We start from the raw sequence: 26,268 nt of genomic DNA on the forward strand, positions 1-26,268 counted from the left end.
CACCACAACTTGAGAAACTGTATTAAAGGGTCACAGCATTAGGAAAGTTGAGAACCACCTCTGAGACTAATTGAAACAGGGAAGTTGGCAGCATGAGCTTTCCTAGATTTCAGTCTAATAATGCATCTGAAAAAGTAGACTTAAGTCTACGAAAGCTCATGCTGCCAACTTCTTTCATCCAGTTAGTCTTAAAGGTGCTACAAGATCTCTCCTTGGAATCTTATTCAACTATTGGGGCACACTGGACCCTCCCATTATTTCGTTTAAGCTTAGTGCTCACTTACACATATTTCCAGTTTTTGAGCCCCATTAGCAGAAAAATAATGTGAGAAAAACAAGAATGTGTTGGCTGAGTATAATAATTTTGAAAAACTATCACTACCCTCTGAAAACAGCAACTAAATTAGCTTAATTGTAAGCTGAGCAAGAGATGTGGCATTGCCACCTAGTGACCATAAATGGAACGCTAAAATGTATATTCAATTCAAAACTTGACAGCCAAAACATGATTTAAGAAATGGAGCCATCTTCGCCATTCAGTCTGTCATGTTTTAATTGGAAATGTTAGCAAATTGCTCCCAACCACAATCAAAAGGTTTGCAAAATACAGTCTGAAAATTAGTGCTAGTCTTTTTCCAGTTTATATTTTTGTGATCACGTTGGGTGAGGATTTGAGGAGTTGTAGACCAACAAATAACTTTTCAGAGCTCAGGATTAATTGTCATAGGATTTTTAAAAGCTGCATTATGTAAGGAATGGTGTGGACCTGTGTGGGAACTACACATCAGCAAGATCATGTCTCAATTGAGCAGAGAAAGCCGGGAAATGGAAATACATTGAACAGCTGAAGAAAAACATTTTAGTACAATGTGTTCATACATGTTGTGAATCAGAAGTAAATTAAAAGAACTTTGACATTGGTTTCAAAATACCTACATTCTAGTTTAATCAGCACCATATAATTTAAAATAAACATCTTTAAAATTTAACTTAAACCCAGTATACATAGATGCATTGACAGAAATGTACAGTTGACCTTATTCTTCCTTAAGTGCATACATAACATCATCCTGGCTAACGTTAAGTCGAACCCGCATGTGAAGATATTTATGACTAGATTCTGCTAGCAAAAGTCTACAAGCACTAAGCCGTGAGGCAATTGCTATTGTGTCTGATATGGTAGGAGTTTGTAGGCCTTCAATTCTACACAGTGCAACATGGTGGTGATATACCTAAAGAAAAGGGGGGGAAAGCAGAATTCAACTGGTTAGCAAGAACAGAACAAACACTAAATAGAATGATCTTCCTGCTTCCTCAACTAATTGCAAGGGGAGGGCAGTCTAGTATATATTAAGCCACAAGATTTTAAAAGGAGAGATTTTCAAATAGGTTCTGCAGGTAGAATGTATCTGCAGAAAGTCCATTTGTTCGCTTTTTGTTTTGTTACAACCCTGCAAATGGTCATGCTTTCAGTGTATAAAAGTTCTTTATGGGAGAACTATTGAAGAAGTTGGAGGGGAGAAAAAACCCTAGAAACACATGGAAAATTCATTACATGAATATTTGTGAATTGTAACATCACATATGGTTGATTACACTGAAGGTTCCTATATGCACAGTCCAGGATTCCACTGTATACTTCAGCTGGATCCTGCTACTTTTCCCTCTGCCCCCATCCCTCCCATATACTAGCACACCCTGTGGAGCAGCCTTTACAGACCAGAGGTCTGCAATGGGAGGGAGCAAAAGTCCCAGTTGTGTTGACATTGGGTACCAAAGGCTGGCATCCTGTTAGTGGCCTATGAAGCTTTAAGTCCATCTTTTTTGGGTTACTACAGAGGTTGGAATCTTTATACAACTGCATAATGACCAAACTCTCCTAAACCCACCATTTAAGCTGTTACAGCAGCCTCGCCCCACCAACATGGCCATTTACTGGTTGGTGGACAGCAAGGATATGTATGTGGCAGCGAAGGATCCAGCTCTGTTCCTATCGCTGGTTACACAGCAATTATATCATCCTCTGGGACTTTCAGAGGACCTCTGGCAGATCCCAGAGGATGCCTTCCACTGTATGTCCAACGATAGGAACCCAGATGGACACATCTCTCCCCGTCCTGCTCTCCATTAGGCCAGGAAATCATGTTTGGAGTGGGGATTGCAGCAGTTTAAAACGTAGTTTCAGGGAAGTATGGGGAGACATGTTGCAATTCTGCTTATTTGGAACTTTACAGTACATCTCCTGACCAGCATCTCAGACAAAGTATACCACTGGATCTTGGGCATACACAGCAGTTAGAAATCTTTTAGTCAGAAGATTTTTGTGGAATATTCCTAAAGACTTTTGGATGAGATAACAGATGAAATAAAATTAGCCCTAATTTTAAAACTACCTGTTGAACTGTAGCCTCCTCCAGTCCTGACCTGCGAAATTCTGCAATTATTGCTTTTAGGAAGGTTTGCTCCTGTAATGATGCATTCCTGAAAGAGAACAAAAGAACACCAGAAAATTAATTATATGAATATAAGATTCTGACCCACAAAAGGTGGGCCTTGGCTTGAAAAGCAGTATCTAAAATGGTAAAGAAACAGCAAGTGAACCTAATAAACCATAAGGTGAAACTATTATATTACCGAATTGTGCTTATATAAGAAGATGAGAACATTTCATCCATGGCTTCCATGACATGTGCCATGCCAACTAGTCCCGAGTCACTGTTCTGATCAGAAAGTTCACAGATCTCTGTGGCCCTTCTGCAGATATCAAGGCAACGTCTTGCATCACCAGATAAAGCTGCAACCTAAAAGAAAGTAATTTAAGAAAATAATGTTCCCTAACACTTTATTATTCAGGAAAAAAACTAATAAGGTACATCATATTTATAAATATATATATGGTACAATAATATTTCTTACATAATTATTTGTTCTGCTGGCCGTTCCCTTTCACCCCTATTAACTTGGCCATCAATGTTCTTGTGGTCTGCCTTGGGATTAACATTCTAAGCTCTCTTGGGGCAAGGACCTGCCTTTTTGCTTTCAAAGTATCATGAATGTAAATTACATGTGCATTAAAGTATATGGTTTATTTTCTGATCAACCACTAAACATAAACAAGTAATTTCAAGACACAGCTAAACATTAACATCAGTGCACCAAAGCAAAAAACAAAATCAGGAAAAAAACCACTGATTTTCATCAAAACCCTATGGAGGCAAGTGACTGATTTTAAAAAGGACAGCTATCAAACCAGAGAGATCATAATACTTGACTAAAACATTTCCTTTACTTCTAGACATGAGCTTAGAAGCACTAAACCTGTCCAATATGCATTTTGGACTGCAGCCACAGTTTAAAATACCCAGTCATATGCCAGTTTATACCAATGCTAACTACCGTATGTCAAGATTTTCTAAAACAAATATAGCAGACATATTCTTACATCAGGGTAACATGTGACTGCATATACCCTGGCCATTTTTGCACTTGCATGATCCCTGTTGCTGCCAATGCAGTTTTTCCTTCATAACAAGGGGTGTTCTTCCCACACTCTGCTTACAAGTGGAATCATAGTTTCAGAATGAAACTATGAAAATAAAAAAATTAAAAAAAAATCCAAAAAAGTACTGATTTATTTTCATGACCCCTACAGCAAATGTGGAGATGGGAACAAGGGAGAAGAACTCCCTTCGCAGATTCACACCTGGAAGTTGCCTTCTCTATCTTGTATTAAGTTTACCTTTCTGGAAACAAGCTGAACTGCATCCTCCTCAAATGCTTTCAATGGGCCCATTCTGGTTGAGATAATCTTCTGTAACTGCCTGAAGGTATATGGCTGGAAAGACATTCTGGTAAGACCCTGCAGTGAAAGAAATTTACTGGACTTTTAGGGTGTATTACAACGAAAGAGGTTAATTTAATCTCAAGAAACATGCAACTTTATTTCAAGCAGAGATTCTTCTTCTACCTTTTGATACTGTTGTTTATTTCCTTCCTTTTCACAAGTTAATAGTAGCAGTAGTATTTTCCTTTAACCACATTCCCTTCTGTAGACACAGTTTAGAAACTATACTACAGCCTATTCACTCAGGGGAAGGAAACTGATGCATCTATGACCAAGGAAATTCTACCTTTGTGGAAGTTGCTGGAGTTTAGTAAATGGATTACATATTTTGTATTAAGTCAGGTATAGAGACATGGTTAATGCGCTATCTGGTTCCTGGAATGTTTGAAGATTTTATGTTGACAAACTTAGAAGTCATAAACAATTTGACAAAGTAAAAGAATGTGCATACATGTCAATCTGAGTAGCTTTAAAAAACAACTTCTTTCTATCTAGAATGTTTTTTAGTTATTATACAAGATCTAGAAACTGGAAAATGCAACTCTGATGCAGGACATGTATTTATCTATGTTTTTTAAAAAACTGTTTAATGGTAAGTCAATGTATTTTCATAAGCAAACCACTAAAATAATCCAGACACATAATACTGTGTTTTGAACTGACAAGAATTGGTGATCTGTATTTGCTGTTGTGTGCCTTCAAGTCACCTTTGATTTATGGGACCCTATCACGGGGTTTCCTTGGCAAGTTTCTTCAGAGAGGATTTACCATTACCATCCTCTGAGGCTCAGGGTATGTGAATTGCCCAAGGTCACTCAGTGGGTTATCTGTATAGGATTAGCCATAATGTTGACCTCACTTTCTGGAATTAGGATTTAATTTCATTCAGAATTATTTCAAGGGATTGCCACATTTATTATTTTATCATACCACTGGCAGCCTATGTAGAATAACAGGCGTTATTGTTTAGTTCTGTTAGATATGAAACCACCATAGCTGCAAGTTCATACATCCTAACTATGGGTAGACAAAATGAAGGATATCACTAAACAAGCACACTGACCAGTGCTGAATTCTCAACACGAGTACCACATAAGCAACATAACAAAACTGAAAGGACATACCAGCCTGCTGGCTACTCTGTTCATCATAATTCTCTCTGGCAAATCCATAGTGTTAGCAATGGCTAAGACGATTAACTTGGCATTTTTTTGGGTTGGCCAGTCAAAGAGACTGTACATCACATTTTGTTTTCTGGTCCACAAGAGGTCAAGCTGGTCAAGGAAAAATGTGATACAAAATTAAAGTAGGAGAAAAAGTATTCAAAGATTTGAGCAAGCTAGTTTCAAATGCAGTTTCCCCAAAATATATGAAATCTTGGAGAAGTCTTTGCTCACTTATGTCTTCAGTCTATTAGGATGGCCATAAGGATATACAAAAACATACACCAGTTCCACCTAGGGCAGACCCAATGAATAAATTAGTGAATGTTAAGTCATTAATCACAAAGTCCCATTGCTAAACTGATGTATTAATAAGTTATATTTCTTTAAAGCATTTTACTCCTCTGTACCTCCCAGCATGGTTTAAATCCAATTGAAAATGCATAATGTAAGGATTTGGGCCAAAATAAATCCAGACATTCCCAAAACCTAAGTATGCTTTATTTTTTAAATTTTCTTTACATATTTTACATTTTACTCTCTTTACATACAGTACATGTAATCAGTGTACAAAGTAGGCAGACTCCTTTATTGCATCAAAATATTTCTCCTTGCAGAACAGGGATCTTCTGGATGCATTAATCCCTAGTCTGAAATTATTCCCTGTTAATATAACAGCCCTGATGAAGAGATGCAGTTGGCTGTCTGTATCCATGGATTCTGCATCCAGAGATCCAACAATTCACAGCTTGAAAATATTTAAATTTTTTAAAATAAATTCCAAAAAGCAAATACTGTCTTTGCCATTTAATCAGAGCCCGTACAGACAGTCCAAAATAAATCTGCTTTGGGTCACTTTGGAGGTATGCTGTTTAAATGATGCATGCATCCTAAGAGTCTGGAAGCTGCGCCAAAGCCATGCTCCAGTCCTATTTTGGCCTGTCTATACGGGGCCTAAGGGACATAGTTTTATTACCCCACTGTATATAATGGGACTTGATCATCCATGGATTTAGGTAACTACATCCACAGGGTTCCTGGAACCAAACCCCAGTGGGTACCACGAGCCCACTATATAAGACAACATTTCCCCTTTCCTTTTAAGCTTCCCCTTAATCTCTGTAAACCACTCTGGGAGACAGAGTGGAGTAAAATGCTTTAAACAAACATATAAATACATCAGATTCACAGTACAAATATGAAAGTTATTCAGATAGTTAACTCTCCTGGTCTTCTGGTTTGGGAAACCATGTAAAATAAAAATAGGCTAAAATAATATACTATTAACAGTGTAAGAACCTCCATATTACCTCATCTACTACAAGTACTATAGTTTTCCTTTTAGATCCAGACTTGCAGAACATCTTCTCCAGGAGAACAGCAGCATGGTTTGCAGTTGCCTTTTGGTCTGTCAGTAACTACATGGGATACAGGATTAAGCAGAAGCTCAAGTTAAGGTCTGTAAAAGATGATACGTAATAGATTCTGCTCCACCAGCAGTGCAATTCTGTGGATGTTTCATGAGAAATAAGCCCCGCTGTATTAAACCAGGCTTTTCAGTGAGCCACTTTAGGATTGCAGAGTTAAGTGTCAACTCCTCCCACAACATATAAATCATGAATTGTCAGAAACAGTAAAGAAAATGAAGCATATACCAACCAATCTCGATTGCAAAGTTGTGAGAACTCTAGGACACCAGTATCAATTTATTCACCAAGTCTAACAACATCAGAGCAACACAAGCTCTTCAAACATTCAGTGAACAACTTTACATAGCCATGTCACATCTACTGTGCTAGAAACAAGAAATGAAGGTTTTACAACTTGTCAAAAAATCAACAGATGGGGATCACATTTCACAAACAAATAGCATGTTATGGAAGTTTGCTACAGAACTAGATGGTTAGTAGTGATCTTAGTGGTTTCTTGGTGGGATTGCTTTTTCCATGTCTTCCCATCTAGAAGGGTAGGCAAGCTTACAAGTGATTTTTAAACAGCACTTTTAGTTTAATGTTTATTCAAAGACACTTGCTGGCTTTTCATTATCAGAGACATGTAATCCATTTGCTCACCTTTAAGATTTGCACATAGGCTTGGTGTGGATCTGTCAACTTCATGCCATTAATTTCTATAAACTGGAAGGAGGGTAGCTCATCATTTTCTGCTGCCTGCTGAAGGTAACGAATGGCCTCATGAACAGTTGCTGTTTTGCCTGTCCCAGGAACTCCAGAAATGTACATACATCTGAAAAAGTGAGAAAACCAGTGTTGTATATATGGAAGGTATAAAGAAATATTGTTGTTGTTATAATAAATAATAAAATGATTAAACTACAGTGGGTCCTTGGCATCCACTGGGGTTTGGTTCCAGGACCCTTGGGGATACCAAAATCTGTGGATGCTCAAGTCCCATGAAATACAATGGCACAGTAAAATGGTGTCTCTTATATAAAATGGCAAAACCCAGGTTTTGCTTTTTTGAATTGATATATTTTTAAAGCCATGGATGCTTGAATACATCAATAAAGGATTCTTGGATAAGGAGGGCCAAATGCATTGACAATAATAAAATGATTTATAAACTACACTTCAAAAAGATAAAATACTATTAAAAGATAAAAGGTACTGTAATTAAAACAATTCTAAAAGAGTACAGCGCCCTTGACCATCTTTTTAAAACTTTGTTTTAAAAATGGAAAAACTTAGTTTTAAAAGATTTCTAGAATAAAAAGGTCTTTGTGCCTGGTGATGGAAGGTGCTATTCTGTCCTCCCTGGGAAGGAAGTACCAGAGTCTAGGGGCAGCCATTGAGAAAGCCTACCCTTGCATTCCCACCAATTCTGCTTGAAGTAGTATTGAATTTAAAGATGAAAGATGAAACTTCCATAGATTTGTTTTATTACAAGATACTGCCTTATTTTTAGATGAATTGTCCATCCAGCTCAGCATCATCTACTCTGACTGGCAGCAAAACTTGAGAATTCCAGGCTGAGTGTCATTAAAAAAACAACGATTAACTGGAGGTGTCAGGGATTGAAAAAGAGAGCTTCTGTATCTCAAGCACATGCTCTGGCATTTATTTACACTAAACCTTCTCTCACTGAGCTCCTGAGGTTAGGGTTGTTGAAAAACTTGACATGCTGTTTAAAACCTGCTGAAAATTTATTCATGAGAACAGACCTACATACTTGCTTAAAGCTGCATAAATATGAAAAACATATTTTATGTGTTTTGTGACTGTAGCTTCAAAACTGTGTTAGAAAAATATTATGAATCTCAAAAACCAACCTTTTAAGTAAGCTCTATTTATTATTACTGTTCTGTTGGGGGCAATTTGCAAAAATTTCATTTCTTGTTCATTGCTCATTAGATTTTTTGTTTTTCTTCCTTTTCAGTATGATTAAATTACTGTTTTGCTTAATACTTATCTAAAAATGGCTGAAGACAACACTCACCCGCCAGTCCCATCAATGAGTTTGCTTTCTATAAAGTTACAGATATCCTGAAATTCTTTTTCACGGCATGGCAAGGAGTCTGGGACAGCAGACACATGTAGCCTTTGATGAAAGGAAAAGACAAGGAAAACGGAGTCACTGAAGCATTCAAGACTCAGGAGCCAGTTCTAATCTAACCATTAGACACAGGAGAAATAGCACCAGGAAAAATTTTGATATACAGATGCTACAAATAATACTTTTTAAAACATTGGTGTTCTGAACCTACAACTGGGAAAAATGACACAATACATTGGCATTGAAGCAAAATGTTTAGAAGCATTCTGAGTGCAAACATGAAACCAGAAAGAATGAGACATAAGGAAACATGTATTCATTTGGAAGAGCCATAGCATGTTTAGATTTGGAAAACTAAAAACACTTCATACCATCCATAGACAATAGTTCCCATTTCTTCTTAGTTTAAATGTAACTTGTTTCTTCTCTTTTATCACATATTAGGAATAGTTTACCTCACTCTAGCCTCTTCAAGAGCATTGCCTGGCTTTGGAGTGGTTTGATTTCGCATCCGAATTCTGGGAGTAGCATTGCGTGGTGTCTTGGGAGTTCTTTGATCGGGCTGTAGAGAAAAATCACATCCACTAAATTAGGACTCTCTCTTTTGTATTAAATCCCAATTAACACCCAGCTTCAAAAAGCTTATGCAACAAACATTTAAAATGTTTGAGCCCTGGTGGTGCAGTGATTAAATGCCTGTACTGTAGCCACTCATTCACAAACCACAAGGTTGTGAGTTCAATACCAGCCAGGGGCTCAGGGCCAACTCAGCCTTGCATCCTTCTGAGGTTGCGAAAATGAATACCCAGCTTGTTGGGGGCAATTAGCTTACACTTTGTAAACCGCTTAGGGAATGCTTAAGTGCACTGATAAGCGATATAAAAATGTACTTGCTATTGCTAAAATACCAAGCACCACAAAATAGCAGAGATTTAACTTATACAGCAGGTGGCAGCGGGGGAATAAAGAAGTTATGCTCTATTAAAATGTGGTTTGAGGAAATTCTGGACCTACTCATATCGAAGAACACATGGCACAAAATGGAAGCCCCAACACTGATGGCTTCTCAGGTTATCTGACTTCACACTTCCAGAAAGAAATAATGTTTATTAATTTCAAGGAGTGTGCCTTTCTTTCTCTCTAGTTTTTAAAATCTATTTCCTATCCTCTAAAAAAAACCGAACCGTTTTTTTAGTTCAAATATTGATACATTCAGATGGTTTTTTTAATTGTTTAAAATTCACATTTAAATTTACACATAACGTATTATCCTTTCATTTTATGCTGTATATAAGTCTGTGTCTGCGTATGTGCGGACACGCACACAGGCACACTGTCACTGTTGAGTTAAATGGAGCTTATTTTTCAGTAGATATTTATAAGATTGCACTGTCAGTCTTTAAGGCATCCCATGATTCTTTGTTAATGATGTAGCAATTAGCAATAAACCAGCATGATTATTTTGCATTATCTGACAACTATTCTGAATTTACACTTCAGCACAGGACTTGCTTTGCAGAGAAATGGGACAAATGCTGGAATGAATTTGAAACTCTCTACAGCAGTGATGTTACATTGGTTACGTAATACAGTCGTACCTATATACAATAATGTAATATGGTATGTAAGGGTAAATGTTAATGTACCACCGTATGATAAGTAGCTGAATATAAATAAACAGAATATCATATTGTGATGAAGAGCCAATGTAGTGTTATGGCTTAGTGTTGGACTAGGGCTCTGGGAGATCAAGATTTGAATCCCCACTTTGTCATGGAAACCCACACTGGGTGATCCTTGGCAAGTCCTATTCTCTCAGTCTAAGACAAGAGTGGGCAAAATTCAGACCATTTTTGTGCTTTAAATGTTTTCTGTTTCGTGCTTCAAAATGCCCTATAGAAGGCATGCAGATCATCTCCACATTTAGAGGCCCCTAGGGGTGAAAAAATGCTTCCCATTTTTAAAATCTAAAATGACATCTAGGGCATGTAGAGGGCATTACCAGCATGCTTTGGAGGGCAGGCCTCTTTGAAACAGGTAGTGATTGCCATTCATTTCCTGCTATTAATAAGGCCTTTCCTGGTCTTAAGATATCCCAAGAAGGTCCAAAAACATGGTGAAAATCCTAGAAACCATTTGAATGTGCTAGACCTGGGGTTTTAGTAAAAGTATGGTTTAGGCTTCAGCAGCATGATAGGCTTTGTGTATCCTATGGAGAATGGATCAAAGAAAGTTCTCCCTTGCAGTGAGATGGTACAGGAGCTGGAAGAATGGCATTCCAGTGCCAAGAGATAAGATGCTAGCCCATCCTGGCATCTGGAGATTGTATAAAGAATTTGGTAGTTGGCATGGGAACCTTTTCCCCCTTTCCCTGGGCCCAGCCTCTATAGGGTAGATGATGTGATGCTTTTAGAAGCTTTGTAGGGAAGGGTATATAAGATAGTAGAGAACAAAGGCTCTTTGTTCTCTACTATCTTATATACCCTTCCCTACAAAGACAAACCCTGCGTGGACAATGTGTGTGTGTGTGTGTGTGTGTGTGTGCACAATTACATGGTGTGTAGCCAGAGACACTGTGTGTTTTGTTTCTTTCCTTTTGATGTGTTTTTATTCTTCTCACTTTCTTAAATAAAACAACCTTCTCAAACCCAGGACTGAGTGATCATAACTGTGAGTGTTACATTCAGCAGCCAGAGTCAGGCTATGGGTGTTGCATTTGACAGCCCTCCAATGTTTTCTGGGCAGTGGAACAAGAGTATATCTAAGGTAGTAATCAAAAGTAGGATTTCCACAGACACCAATTATTTACTTGTAGCCAACAACTAGCGAAAATTAAGATTATTGTCCCAGTCAAGAGGCATGTTACAGAGAACAATGTCAATGTTTCATTATTATTATATAGCTCTAAAGACAGATGAAGGGCCCTGGCCTCAGCAGGAGAGAAGAATCACTGGACTTGATTCTTTCCCCACTGCCATTCCCTTCTCCTTTTGTGTCATGTCTTTTTAGATTGTAAGCCTGAGGGCAGGGACCTGTCTAATTAGGAATTTGTAAGCTGCTCTGAGAGTAAAAACTAAAAAGGCACAGGTAGTCCCTTGACATGAATGTTTAGTTGTAACCAACTGTAAGAGTTGGTGCTCATCTCTGTTACTAAGCCAAAGAGCCAACTTTGTCTGAGGACTACTCTAGTGGTCATGTGGCCAGCATCACTGCACCAAACACTGTTACCTTCCCATCAAAGTGGTACCTATTTATCTACTTGCATTTGCATGTTTTCAAACTGCTAGGTTGGCAGAGACTAGGACTAGTGACATGGAACTCACCCCATCATGCAGCACTCTGGCCTCAAACTGCCAACCTTCCGATCTTCCAATCATCAGAATTGGCACCTTAACCACTAAGCTACAGCATCCCTTTCTAAAGAGCAGGGTATAAACATAACAAATAAATAAAATAAAGAGTCGCCACCTTTCCTCCTAAGTTTGTATTTCTTCCCATGTAGTCAAAGTTTCTTAAATAATTTTCAGTATGAGTTGTTCAGTTATTGCAGATGTAAAAAAAAAAAGCCATTTCTATAATCTTACAGTTTTGCTTGGGTCTTTGGCAGATTTTCCACTAGATGGTTTCCTCAAGTTTTTTGACGTGGATCTCATTTGCCTCTTAGGTGTACAAAACACCTTTCTATCTTCTTCATCACTGCTACTAGAGTCAGAACTTTCTGAAGTAGAAATGAAATCCTCTTCCTCCCCATCTGTTTCCAAGACACTACAGCAGGAAAATTTCATCAGTCATATCTTGTATTTTCAATAAAAATAACTTAACAATAGTCACTACTTTGGTGGGCCTCTTGTCAGCTAAACAAAAATTAAGAAGTTAAGCGTACCAAAGCACATTACATTTATTGTGGTGACATCAAGATAACTGATTAAGAAAGCCTGTTCGCTAGAGAACAAAGTGACTTTAAGATTAAGGTCTTTCAATCAGTTTTTGAAATCTACAGATTAAACAAAACAACATCTCTTGTTCACAGGGGCATTTGAAATCTGAAGTCTGTCCAGGGATACTATAATTCTAAAATTATCACAAAGATCATTCTAGAAATATGCAGTGACAATTTCAATAAATATTTATTTGATTTATGTTGTTACAATGCACAATTCAACTTAATTCCCCATATAGACTTTTGATTTCAATAGGGACCTTCTTAAAAATATTGTTTTTTTAAAAAAAAAACAACTTCAGCATATAAAATGTCCTGCTGAATGTCCAAAGACCTATCTAATCTTCCATTGTGAGCAACCAGATGGTAAAGGGAAGCCCATAAATAGGACATGAGTGCGGTTTTTTGTTCTCTAGCATCTAATATTGATTTTATATCTGTAACCAACATGACAAATGGACAGCGGTGACCGTTTCCTCCATTAAAGTCAGGTCAGCACTGGTCTGCTTTGTTAAATAAAAATGCTCTAACACAGTAAAGGTCTCAAAATCTTCTCCTTGCTTCATAGAACAAAGAATGATGAAGGAGATTTCTCAAGTGGCACTACTAAGCTTGGAAAAGGCATACAGCAAATCAACACCCCCTTGTTCCAAAGTACAGCACATAAATGCAAAACACCTCCTTCTTTACTCTGGGATCTAGCACATTTTGATAGCGGGGAGAAAGGGAAGAGCCCAGGGCTGAGCAAAAATACCTGTCAGCAAGGATGTTGTCAGCAGATCAATAAGTGGCATATTTCCACCCACCACCACCACAGTTACTTCCTAATGTTCATCTCTTTGAATTATAAAGGAAAATATTTTGTGGAAGAATTGTAGAGAAATATGTAAAGGAATATATTCTGGAAGTAAAACAGATTGGCCCAATTTGATTGGCTTTAATTGGTAGAGAACACAATTAGTTTTGGATCAGCTTCTTTTAAAAAAGTCTTCCTATGAAACATAGCTTAATACATTTGTATGTGCTTATTGCTGCATGCAAGGACAAATATCTTTACCCAAATAATTATTTTACATGTATCTCTGTAACATACCACACACTTCTGGGCTCTGAGCTGCATGCTGCAAAAGTAAGATTCTATAAAGAAGATATTCTTACCCAAGTTGTTCTGCAACTCGAATAGTAGTTTTCTGTGCACATTTCCTGCGTAACCGTGGAGTTAGTGCTGGACCTTCAGATTTTAATTCTTCACATAAACTACATAAAAAGAATGACACAGGTTTTTCTGAGTTCCTTGACCGACTACCTGATTTCTAATCAGTGTGTCAGTGGGAGAATACATGGATAAAAGGGACTGGATATACAATCTCTCAAAATCGTAGAGAAAATTATTACAAGATGTACTTTCAATGGTGTATGACTCCAGACAAAATATTATGAATTTACACAATCAAAGACAACTTGTATTGGAAGTATAGGGAAGAACCCAGAATTTTTTTTCATTATTAGTGGTCTTGTAAATATGCAAATGTTGGAAAAGAGCAAATGATACAGTAAGCATCATCTTAAATGTTAAATTACAAATGCTAAATTACAAATTAAACAAATGTTAAATTTAACAAATGTTAAATTACAAATTTTATCTACTACATATGTCTGAAGCAAAATGAGAGAAAGATTTTAGTAAGATCTTATATTATTGGATTTCACATTTGCACAAAAATGGAAATAAAAACAGATTCCAAACCAAAAGGAATGGTTATTGAAATTGTTGTTAGAAATGGATAAACTTACACAATTATTCAAATACAACTCTCTACAAAAATTAATGAAGAATGGGATTTAATACTTAAGTTTCTGAAAGATAAATTCACTGTAAAATTTTGATTAATAAAAAGGGAAGTGAGATACACTATTTAGTGAAGATAACTGAAGGCTGTGAAGGGGGGGGAATGGGTAGAAAGAAAACGTAAATAAAATGAAGATTGATGACCCACTAAGGGCATCACTGAACAAATGATAAAAAATGAACAAGTAGAGGTTCAAAAAAAAAAATCATACTTCAACAAAAATTGAGCCAGTATGGACAGGAAGAAAGTGTGGAAGATTATGTGTTTTTAAGAATGTTTTAAGTAGGTAAGGATGAAGGTTAGAGTAAGTGAGAGAAGGAATAAAGGAGGGATGAGAAAGGAAAGAAAAAGGATGGTTATTCCCTATATGGAAAATGGCTGTGAGAATTGGAGAGACGAGTAAGAAGAATGAAAAGAAAAATGAAAGGAAGGTTCAAGAGTGAGGATTATAAAAAGGAATCTGAAAGAAAACATTACAGATGAAAGTATATGAGTGGATGTATTGGTTTAGAGTCTGATGGAATACCAGTATCAGAAGGTAAATATGTTTATGTATATTTATATGTGTATGTTTCTGGTTTGTAAGATGTGTTGTTGTTGCTGTTCTTGTATAAGCATATTTAATAAAAATATTTTTAAAACCTGAACATAATTGATCATATTACCAGGGCAATAAGAATTTCAGATTCAGACTTCAAATACAATAAAGGACAATGGCCAAGAGGCTAAAAATAATGTAAAATAAATAAAAATAAATTTTAAAAAAGAAGATACTTACTCAAGTTGTTCTGCAACATGGATAGCAGTTCTCTGTACACATTTCCTGCGTGACCGTGGAGTTAGTGCTGGGCCTCCAGATTTCAATTCTTGTTCTTCACATATACTATACAGAAAGAACGACACAGGTTTTTTCTGAGTTCCCTGAATGACTGCCTGATTTCTAACTCCAGCATCTTTCTGAAAAGTTTAGCACCCCAAGCAAGTCTGATATAGCAGGGACGAGCAGAGTTTAAGTGTGTGCAGCTGACTTAAACAAAACAAAACACTCAAAAACAAACTAGAATCCTACTTCTACCAAACAGAACCAGGCACAAAATAGTAACTCCAACTGGCAGACACAGAATTTCAAAACCAGATGCCTCTGAACAAATAGTTCAGGCATGTCTTCCATAACAAGACTGTGAGTGCTCAAACAAATCTATTCATACACAATTTACTATGCCTGCCCTGTCTTCATCCAAGCAAGCTCTTTTTGATTTCTGCAGCCTAATTTAGGAAGGGAAATGTCTTGTTCTTACTACTACTGTTAAACCATTAGGAGTCAAAATCTCATGCTGATTTATTGCCAGAGATCTATCAACAGATCCAGGATAAACCCTGGATATAGAATTTGCACAACAAAGCCAGTGTTCCTCATTCACATAACCTGTCAGAGCTCTTCAACTGTATGTAATTTGGAAATCAATTATCAATCTATATGGGATAAATGAACATAAATGAATGTTTATATTATCATACTTTACATGTAATATAAAAATTCATGATGCCATGCAAAACTCTAAACTCCATACGGTCCTAGACATGGACCTACCAAGAATAACATTGAACAAATGATTAAAAATTAGGTATAATTTTAAAACTTAAAGTTTAATTTGAACTGAATAGCTCATCCAGATAAGCCTTCCTTGCAACATACATATATACATAAAGTCCACATGGAGTTGCTGAAGATTACTCACCTTTGCTGATTCTTGAAATTCCTTGTAAGAATTCCTGCTTGTTTCTCTGAGTCTTTCAGCTCTATTGTCTTGTTCATCTTATCCTGTTTGCCCACACCACTTGAATTAACAGGAAGAAAAAAGAAAAGCATTATATAAAGTTTAATATAATTCTACATTTCTATATATGTATTTATAGAAATTGAATTAAATGTGATTGACATTGAGTAGACATCAGCAGAACTGCATTCTCAGTCTCTTAATGCTCTTACCATTCTTACTGTTAACAGTCTTTGAAGAACTACATGAGAATAAACATCATATCATGAAGTTGGAAGATAGCTCAAGGTCCATCCACTCCAACCTCCTTCTGCCATGCAGGAACACACAATCAAACCACTCCCAACAGATGGCCATCTAGCTTCTGTTTTAAAAAACCCAAAGGAGGCTCCACCACTCCCATATTCCACTGTCAAACAGCTCTTATTATCAGGAAGTTCTTCTTCCTAACTTTGAGGTGGAATCTCTCCCTGTAGTTTGTATCTATTGCTCCAAGACCTATTCCCTGGAGCAGCAGAAAACAAACTTGCTCCATCTTCAGTATGAAGATACTGAATCACACTCAGACCAGAGCCTCTGATGCCAGTTGATGTGAAAGACTGACTCCCCCACCCCAAATGTGTGAAGGACCAGACCGTATTTGTTCCTTTTCTCCCTATAAACTCTCAGTGCACTGGCAGCCAATAGTTCACAAATTAACACTGGTTCAGGGACCATCATTGAGTAGAACTGCCACAACTAGTTGTACAGACCATAAAGAGCAGGCTGGGCTTAGGGGCCACAAAGACTTGAAATCAGTGCTTTTCTTATGTTCTTAGAACTGGTAGTAAAAGGAACATGAGAGAATGCCCAGTAAGAGTTCTAAATTTTCCATACTGACCTGCATGGCAGATCACAAACTGGTCTGAATGCATTTTACTGCATTGAATTTCAGAGTTTCTTAGTTCAAGGAAAAAAGCACAAAACACACATACTGCTTTATCACACTAGGGGGCAAATGGGATTTAAATGAGAGCTAAATTAAAGAAAACCAGGAAATGTTGTGTGATAAACATCAGGTATTTCCTGGTTTTCTCTGGCTTAACTCTCATTTAAATCCCATTTGCCCCCTAAAGCAGATAGACAAGACACTCCCAGCAATAATGTCACTTTCATCTTCCATGGGGGAAACTCTGTCAGAAAAACTCATACAGGCTGAGTTCCCTTATCAGTAAATCTGAAATCCAAAATATTCCAAAATGTTCCATGTACACACACTGTGGCTGCAGCCGCACTGCAGAAATAATCTGGTGTGACACCACTTTAACTGCCATGGCTCAGTGTTATGGAATTCTGGGAACTGTAGTTTGTTGTGGCATAAGACTGTGTATAAACTGTGCATAAAACATAGCTGAATTTCATGTTTAGATTTCAGATTCTGTGTTATTACATTTTAGTTCTTTTCTAATTGTTATAGAATTTCTATATGAATTTATAGTGTGTTTTACTTGTTTTAGTGTTATTTTGTGTTATTTTGAAATGGCCTAAGGGCTATTCAATAAACATTTCTTCTTCTTCATGTTTAGACTTCGGTCCCATTTCCAAGATATCTCATTATGTACAGTATATGCAAATATTCCAAAATCAAAAAAACCTTCTAATCTTAAAACACATCTGGTCGCAAGCATTTCAGGTAAGGGAGAATCAATCTGTATTAAAATAATGTCTACTGAAAATAAAATTATGTCCCGTTACAGACCGCCCAAAAGGGGCGGTCTTGGGCCGCTGCCGATTGCAGCGCGGGGAAGCCGCTGCAGCCAAAGCGCGCGACTCCCCCGTGCTGTAAAAAGGAGCGCAAAAATCGCGCTCCTTCCAGCAACCCGGAAGAGACATCGCAAGTGCCAAAGCACGCACTTACAACGCCTCTTCCGGGTTTAGACGTCCGGCCGCTGCGCGTCCGTTATGTCAAGATGGCCGTGCCCGTCTGTATAGGGCGTCACCATCTTGCTGTACGGAATACGCGCGAGGGGCAAGGCGCGTCCAGAAGCGCCGCCCCTCACGCGTATTCCTGGCGCAATGACACTTAGGCCCGTCTATAAGGCGCCTTAGAAAGCTTTTTCTTCTCTCTTAGTCCTCATTCAAGATCTCATAGTCTGAAGCTTGAGAACAAAGCATTCTAAACTTTCTTTAAAAAAACACATTAATGTTGTAAAAAGACACTATATTCTGGTATAGTTATAATTCGTATCCTATCTATTTTCTCTATTAACAGGTATTTTTGAATGCAAAAAATCGATTACAAAAGATAAAACCATCTTACTGCTTGCACTCATAAAGCATGCATCCGGGATTTCTGCTTCTTCCTTTAACGTAAATTATTTGTTAGAATAGAGTGAATAAGTATATGTTCTCTAAAGAATTTTAGAGAAAATGTTATCTATCACTTACTCTGTGGCACACTCTTTCACAACAGAACGCCTGGTTTTTGGACCACATTCTTTGTTCCTCTGGCAAGGAGACGATAGGCTTCCATTAATTCTTTCAGATGAGTCCCTCAATGGCTTAATGTCTGCAAATGTATCTCCTTCATCAGTAGCACAAGATATTTTTGAGGGAGACCCTTTGAAGCCAGTGAAAGTCACTTTTCGTTTCATAGCCGATCTCTCCAAAGGCTCAATGAAATCGGAGTCTAGCTCAATTATGTCTCGTTCTGCAAATTTGCTTCTGGGTGATTTTAAAGGACCTAAAAACCAAAAAGCTGAGTTTATCATACTTTGCACATATCATAAGATGACATGGACATATTAGAAAAGACAATAATGCTTGGTAAAGTAGAAAGCTGTAGGAAAAGAAGACCTCAGTGTAGAGAAAAGACAGATGTGGGTTAGGCTAGCAAGAGCCAATTAACCAATGAAATGCTGGTTGGGAGGAGATAAAAACCCCATCAGTGACTGTTCGAAGGTTAGATAGGGTTTGGTTTTCAGAGTGTTAGGGTCTTGCTATGTCCAGAGAGGGACAGATTTTGATGGTTCCAGGGTAGGACTCTTAGGGCTAGTCAGAGAAGAAGGACTTAGCTCCTTCTAAGTGAAGGAGTTTTAGTGAAGAGATATCATGAGGGATATAGTTAGCCTGAGTGGCTATAATATTAATTTGGGTTAAGAAAATATTTTATATAAGGACGGTGTGAGTATCTTTAAAAACTAGAACACTGAGATTCTGTGCAGATTTGCATATAAGGAAACCATTATTATAACATTCATAACTAAGAAAGAAACCTTACCATCTGAAATAAGAAGCACAAGTGCCTGTTATAACAATTGTTCCTGTATATTTATTCAAGTAACTTTTGTTAGAAACATCTATATAATAGTTTTGGTCTTGTTTTGGGAAATGTTTGTCTGCATCTTGAATTATATCCATACCATTACAAACCCTTTTAACAGATAATTTTAAAAGGTCCTGTTTTAGTTTGTGGACAGCAGTGGGGAAAAGAAGACCCAGGGTGTTGTAATCCAGAATAGTATAGCAGTTATGAGAGGAGTGTGTCACACTCGGTCCAAAACACACTGCAGAAATCATTCAGTTTGAGACTGCATTAACATCCCTAACTCAGTGCTAGAGAATCCTGGGAACTGTAGTTTATTGGTGGCACCAGAGCTCTCTGACAGAGAAGGCTAAATGTCTCACAAAACTACCGTATATTTCCCAAGAATTCCCCAGTATTGAGTCAGGGCAGTTAAAGCCATCTCAAACTGGATGATTTCTGCAGTTTTGGACCAGTGTTACAGATGTTTACAGCCCTGAGTTTGCAAGACCTGACCAGGCTTATTGACGACTGGGGTTTTGGGAGGTCTGTCATTCACAAGTTTGCCATAAGCAAGCTCAACATCAGTTAACAACAAAAGCTAAATACATCAATATGAGAATGTGTATTTTTTTTTTAGCAAGGTTCATTTGGTTAGTTCTGAATTCACTTGGCCAAGAAAAAGGACTGACCAGGGAGTCTAGAAGGGCTAAAGGTCATACAATGAGCCTTGTATATGCATATGAAAGCACTCTCTACTTTATGAGGTGCGTCTAGATCAAAGGTAGAAAACTTGTGCCTGTACAAATATGGTTGTATCCCTAGCCAGCATAGCCAATGGTGAAGTATCATGGAAGTTCAGTCCAACATCTGGAGGGCCACAATTGTCCACTCCTATGCTACATTCAGGAGCAAAAAGGAGTCTAAGGGGCTATATAGATGGTCAGCTAAATGCCGCCCGTTTGCCCCGAATCAGTGCCACAGCAGCCGCATGTTGTGGCACCAATCTGCACCCCAAAAGAAGCTGCTCTGGACAGCTTCTTGGAAGGGATGCCATAACCGCTGCAGTGCAGCGTTATGATGCCCTTTGTGTGGAGCTCTGTTTGGAGCTGCGCACAAAGGACATCATTGTGGCAAACCCTGTGTAAACAGGTGCGCGCCAAGATGGTACCCCGGCAGAGGAACAAGGGCTTGGAGTGGGTGAACGCACAGCCCTTCTTCACCCCTAGTACACAGTCAGGCTGCCACAAAGTGCTGGTCTGTACTGCCTCTGAGTCACAAAATTCATGGCAGTAGCAACACCAAGAGAGCCAGAAAATATCCCTGTATTTGTTCCCTGAAGCTAACAGCAAGGAAACAACATTTTGTCACTAAAATACCTCCACGATCATTGTTCCAGAGAATCTACATAAAAGGAAAAAGGATTACACAGAGTAGTTCACATTAGGAAAAAATCCCTACAAATTAGTACCACGGAGCAAAAAAGCTACAGTCACAAGATTGCAGCACTGGAAAGTAGACAGTATTTCAAGAATTATTCACAGAATTCTCTGTCTTGATATATTTTATGTCTTTAATCATCCGTTTTACTTATTGGCTGTTCATTCAGCTTGTTAATATTTTTTAATGATTAATTACTGTTTTTGTTTAATTTTAAGTCAGTTGGAAGAATTCCTCTTTTTGGGAGAGGAAAAGAGAGCCGGGGGGTGGGGGGGTGGAGTAAGTAAATATAGGCCAAAACACACTGTAGAAATAATCCACCTTGAGACTGTTTTAACTGCCCTGGCTCAATCCTAGGGAATGCTGGGAACTGTAGTTTTGTGAGACATTTAGCCTTCTCTGTCAGAGAGCTCTGGTACCACAATAAATAAACTATAATTCCCAGTATTCCCAAACACTGAGCCAGGGCAGTTAAAGCAGTTTCAAGATGGATTATTTCTGCAGTCTGTTTTAACCCTAAGTAACACATCTGTCAGCTTCCTCAACTATTGTATCAGCACATGGTATTTTGAAAGACTGTAATGTTTATATATAAAATCATCTGTAAACATACTATTCAGCTGCAATTTCTTCTTTGCTCCTGGGGTATGAATGCCATTGGCTATTCTCTGGGAATGCTTCTGCTTAGCCAGTGAAGACTTAGAAACTGAGTATCTTGATTCTCTGTCTGCAGTACTCTTCAGGTCTTCTCTGGCATTCCAAGTGGCATGTTCAGGTTCCACTCTCAGAGAGCAAACAGTCCGTGAGGGAGTCTGGTGGTATTCAGTAGCAAAATCTATGTCTTTACTCTTTATTTTCACAGAGCCCTTCAACTCTGCCAGCAACTCAGGTGGTAATGGCTTAAACCTTCTTCCATCCCAACTTTTTCTTATGAAAAAGATTTTTTCATCCTTTGACCCAACAGGCAACACTTCCCATGGGGACAACGGAATAACCTAGAAAGGGATCAAAATAGAATTGTTTAATCCTTTTTTAAGGGGGGGGGTTGTATATATTGTGTTTTTTTAAAGGTTGTACGCTGCTTTGATTGTGGTAACAAAAAGCAGGATATAAATTAAAGTTTTATTATTTTATTTATTTGTGTACATATGGCTCTTTCTATTAATCAGATCTATTTTTTAATTGTATACGGCTTGATCAAATTTGCATAGAATAGCTCAGTTAGGAAAGCTTACTTTATTATAGTCTAATCCATCCAGATATGTTAAGACTACAACTCTCATCATCCTCAGGCTCCACAATGATTGGTTAGAATTGATGTATATTATAATCCAATATATCTGGAGAGCAGATAAGGGAAGGATAATATAAATGATTAGGCCAACATAGTTGATCTTGGGCAGCTGTTCATAAAAGAAGTTTCAACAGCTGCTGAGTTGTAGGAAAGTCAAGTTGCAATGCCACTGAAAGGGGACTAATTAAATTGGAATTTTGAAATCCATTACTATAAATTGCCAGGGAGAAACTAAGGCTTGTGACAGAACATTATCTGGATTAAAATAATATTGAACTTTTTTAAGGAAAGAGGATCAATTGCAGTGGTACTTCCCATATTACAGACCCATGCAGAACTTTCAGGCCAACATCAAAAACTAACACCTTTGGCAAAAAAAGCATTCCAATAATTAGAAAATCTCCAGAGAGTAAAGTATCTTTACAAACTGAGGAAAATTCTCCTCTCCTGCCATCCAACCAGAGTTTGGAAAAATTATTTTGGACTACAATTCCTTGCATCCTCTAAGCAGATACTGTACTTTCCCAAATTGTTCTCCCACCATATGAAAAGTCAGTATACACACCGTGACATTACTAATAATAGATGTAACAAGTATGTTGGGATCCAATTCAACATTTTCATTAAAAAATATCTCCTGAGAAGACTCTTGTCCCAAAGATACTCGCTGACTGAAAGGTATATCCACAATACTAGAGAACCACTCTACAACTGCATGCTTTTGCTGAGCACCTGGGACAGGAGAAAAAATGAAGGTTAGTGTGAGCACTTGGAGCATTTCAGTTGCACGATTATTTTATTGTCCTATTACATTTGCTTTTGCTGGACAATAACAGTTGTTTTCAGGCCTCCAAAGTATCCAAGGTAGTTTACCAAGGAAAGTTTATGCATTTGTCAAACTGCTGCAGGGAATTCCGAGACAATTCCTTACAGTATACACTCATTTTTAAAGAGCTGACCTTTGGTGTTCAATTTAGACATGTTTGAACTAAAGGTACACCACTGGGCTGTACTGTAAAAAAAGAAAACATACAGGTTGAAGCTCCCTAATCCGAAATGCTTGGGACTCAAGTTTAAATATAATATTCAATTATGTTTTATATACACTTTATATACATAGGCTGAAGGTAATTTTATACGATACTTTTAATAATTTTGTGCATGAAACAAAGTTTATGTATACTGATCTACTGAGGTTTGTGTACACCTCAGAAAGCAAACTCACCATCTTCATATAATTTTCTAAGTCTTGCCACGAACTGCTGATCAGTATCCTCAGCTTCCACTAAAATAAATTCTCCAAGGAAAATGACACTCTCATCAACACTTTTCCCTGACTTAACGGTTACTCCCCTAGAAAATGAAACGCACAATTATGTTATATATTCTTTGCAATTCACGTTACAGACACTGACGTTGAGCTCATTTTCTATTCTCACATATCCCTCCCTAAAATCTTCAACTTTCAGAAGGTCCCTTAAATGATTCTGCTCTTTCTGTTGCCTCCATTACTTGAAATCCCTCCCAGAATATCTAAATGATTATCTTGTTCTCTTGCTTAATCATATCCCCCTTTAGGTTAAAAACAAAACCAATTCTGTGAGGCCTAACAGACATCCACTACTGAAATTAAATGTGAACAGAATACACATCCTTTCCCTGCTAATTCTGAACTTTATTTTCTTCACTTTGCCGTGTTGCCACCCCTTATTAAACTTGAGATTGTTAACTCAGCCAAATACATACCTATAATGGGAGATCTGCCATTGTTTGTCTGTGCAGAAGCCTCTCCCAATCCATGTGTAGCTGCGCTTCCTTTGGCTTCTTGTATTCATGATTTCTGTGAAGTAAAATATTGGATCATTCTTATGTGGATACACACACATATATAAACTTGAAGACATTATACCCATCTTCTCCCCAAACTTGCCACCTACTAATGCATTTAAAAGTGTGGGGGGTGAGGTGGGGTAACATGGCAGGTGGATGTGTCTGTAGTCTACCTGCAGTGCTCTCCAGACACATTGCATACATGAGCCACTGAGTCACAACATGAAAAACTTTGCTCTAGAGTTCTCTCAATTCCCCAGCAAAGACAGTAAATGCCCAAGCTGGCTGAGACAATCTGTGAAATGTGCTCCCCAAAACTAACTTTTCCAAGCTCTACGTTTATTACAAGGATAAATGAGAGCCAAGAGGGCCAGTGTGTGTGAGTGGTTTGTGTGTTGGACTCAGACTCTGGAGAAACCAGGGTTTGATTTCCTGCTGGACCCTGAAACCCACCAGGTGACCTTGGGCAAGTCCCATGCTCTCAGCCTCAGGAGAAGACAATGGCAGACCCCTCTGAACAAATCTTGCCAAGAAAAGCCCATGACAGGTTTGCCTTAGGGTTACCTCAAGTTGGAAACAACTTGAAGGCACACAAAAGGAAGACGTGTCTGACAGTAAGAGTTGTTCAACAGTGGGACACACTCTCTCAGAGTGTGGTGGTGTCTCCTTCTTTGGAGGTTTTTAAACTGAGCCTGGATGACCATCTGTCGGTGGTGCTTTGATTGTGAGTTCCTGCATGGTAGAATGGGGTTAGACTGGATGGCCCTTGGGGTCTCTTCCAACTCTATTCTATGAACAACAACAAAGATGAGAGCCAGTGTGGTGTAGTAGTGGTCTATGACCCTGGAGAGCATGGCTTGAATCCCCAGCTTAGCCATGGAAACCCACAGGGTGACCTTAGACATACAGTATTACACTCTCTCAGCCTCAGAAGAATGCAAATGCAAAACAACCTCTGAACAAATCTTGCCAAGAAAACCCCATGACAGGTTTGCTTTAGGTTCGCCATAAGTTGCAAAGGTCTTGAAGAGCACACAAGGCGTATCATACCTAAGTGAACATCATGTCCTCACTGCAAAGGAGGATCAGGCACCGCAAAACGTATGACATTGAAGAAAAAGTGTAGGACACAACCAAAGAAAAGCTAAAAACACTCAAAGGACTGCAGAATTGGAAGAGATGGTCCAGTCCAACCCCCTTCCATGCAGGAACTCACCATCAAAGCACCCCCTTTTGCTTGCATCCATTGCTCTGGGTCCTATTCTCTGGAGCAGCAGAAAACAAGCTTGCTCCATCTTCAATATGACACCGTTTCAAATGTTTAAACAGGGCCATCATGTCACCTCTTAACCTTCTCTTCTCCAGGCTAAACATCCCCAGCCCCCTAAGTCTCTCCTCATGGTTTCCTGACTCATATCAATCTAAACCCCTGCTCAAAATGGAGGACATTTTGGAATTCCTCCTGGACAGAAGGCCATGGAATGGAGGGCATGTCCTGGAAAAGGAGGACGCCTGGTCACCCTGCCCAAAACACTTCAGCCTCTTAGGAAGTCCCACCACTCCAGCCTTTCACACACAAACACACAAGGTTTCCAAAACAGACACTTTATGGCTGCGCCAAATCTCGCAATGCTCAAAATGGAGGACAGAAGGCGCCGAGAGGCACGAGGCGACTAGACCTGGGTGAGCAAATGCCCTCTAAAGGAGGGCGAGGCACCACAAAATGTAGGACACTCAAGGGGAAAAATGGAAGATAGGGCATGACTAAATTAAATATGGCACAAACACTCATCATATAAAGCTAAGTTCCATGCAAGTTTATGGCGCTCTATAAATAAACATTAATAACAACAATAATAACATTATTATCATAATTCTTATTAATATCCCATACTTCCTTGGTCATCGAGGTGAAAACACTCATAGAAGGTTATATAAATATGAACTAATAATAATAATAATAATAATAATGATATAACTCCATGCTTTCTCAGCCTTGCTCAAAATGGAGGACATTTTAGAAACCCACCCCCCGCCTTGGATACAAAGCCATGAAATGGAGGACGCGCCCGGGAAATGGAGGACGCGCCTGGTCCCCATGCCTGACCTTCTCCTGCTCTTCCAGAAGAGGAAGATTCTGAGGAGAAACGCGGCCGCGACGCGAAACAGACAGAGCGAAATAACTCCTTCCTTCTTGTCCTTCCTCTCTTCCCTTCCTTCCTTCCTTCCTTCGGATGAAACTTCGCGCCAAACCAAGGTCGCCCCGCCCCTGAAAAGTACGAACGAGACGGTTTCCTAGAGCGACCGCCCCGCCCCTGAAGAGCACCAACGAGACG

General features: G+C 38.5%; 1 protein-coding gene across 2 annotated transcripts; it reads right to left on the reverse strand.

Annotated features, from left to right (window-relative positions):
* Window positions 1-528: 528 nt before the first annotated feature.
* ORC1 (origin recognition complex subunit 1) lies at window positions 529-26,206 on the reverse strand. Of its 2 annotated transcripts, XM_042461498.1 has the most exons (20): window positions 26,040-26,206; window positions 23,849-23,942; window positions 23,328-23,455; window positions 22,668-22,834; window positions 22,044-22,148; window positions 21,422-21,803; window positions 18,513-18,807; window positions 16,047-16,145; window positions 15,086-15,190; window positions 13,616-13,714; window positions 12,102-12,282; window positions 8,973-9,079; window positions 8,461-8,562; window positions 7,080-7,251; window positions 6,318-6,425; window positions 4,969-5,118; window positions 3,740-3,859; window positions 2,635-2,801; window positions 2,394-2,481; window positions 529-1,232 (listed from the first exon to the last, which is right to left on the reverse strand). In XM_042461498.1, the coding sequence occupies exons 2-20, from the start codon at window positions 23,935-23,937 to the stop codon at window positions 1,038-1,040; spliced, it is 2,859 nt and encodes a 952-aa protein (XP_042317432.1). In that variant the 5' UTR covers window positions 23,938-23,942; window positions 26,040-26,206; the 3' UTR covers window positions 529-1,037. The 2 variants fall into 2 exon arrangements, with proteins under 2 accessions (XP_042317432.1, XP_042317433.1); XM_042461499.1 differs by lacking the exon at window positions 22,044-22,148.
* Between the last annotated feature and the right edge of the window lie 62 nt (window positions 26,207-26,268).

This window comes from Sceloporus undulatus, chromosome 4 (assembly GCF_019175285.1).
Source record: "Sceloporus undulatus isolate JIND9_A2432 ecotype Alabama chromosome 4, SceUnd_v1.1, whole genome shotgun sequence".
NCBI lineage: Eukaryota > Metazoa > Chordata > Lepidosauria > Squamata > Phrynosomatidae > Sceloporus > Sceloporus undulatus.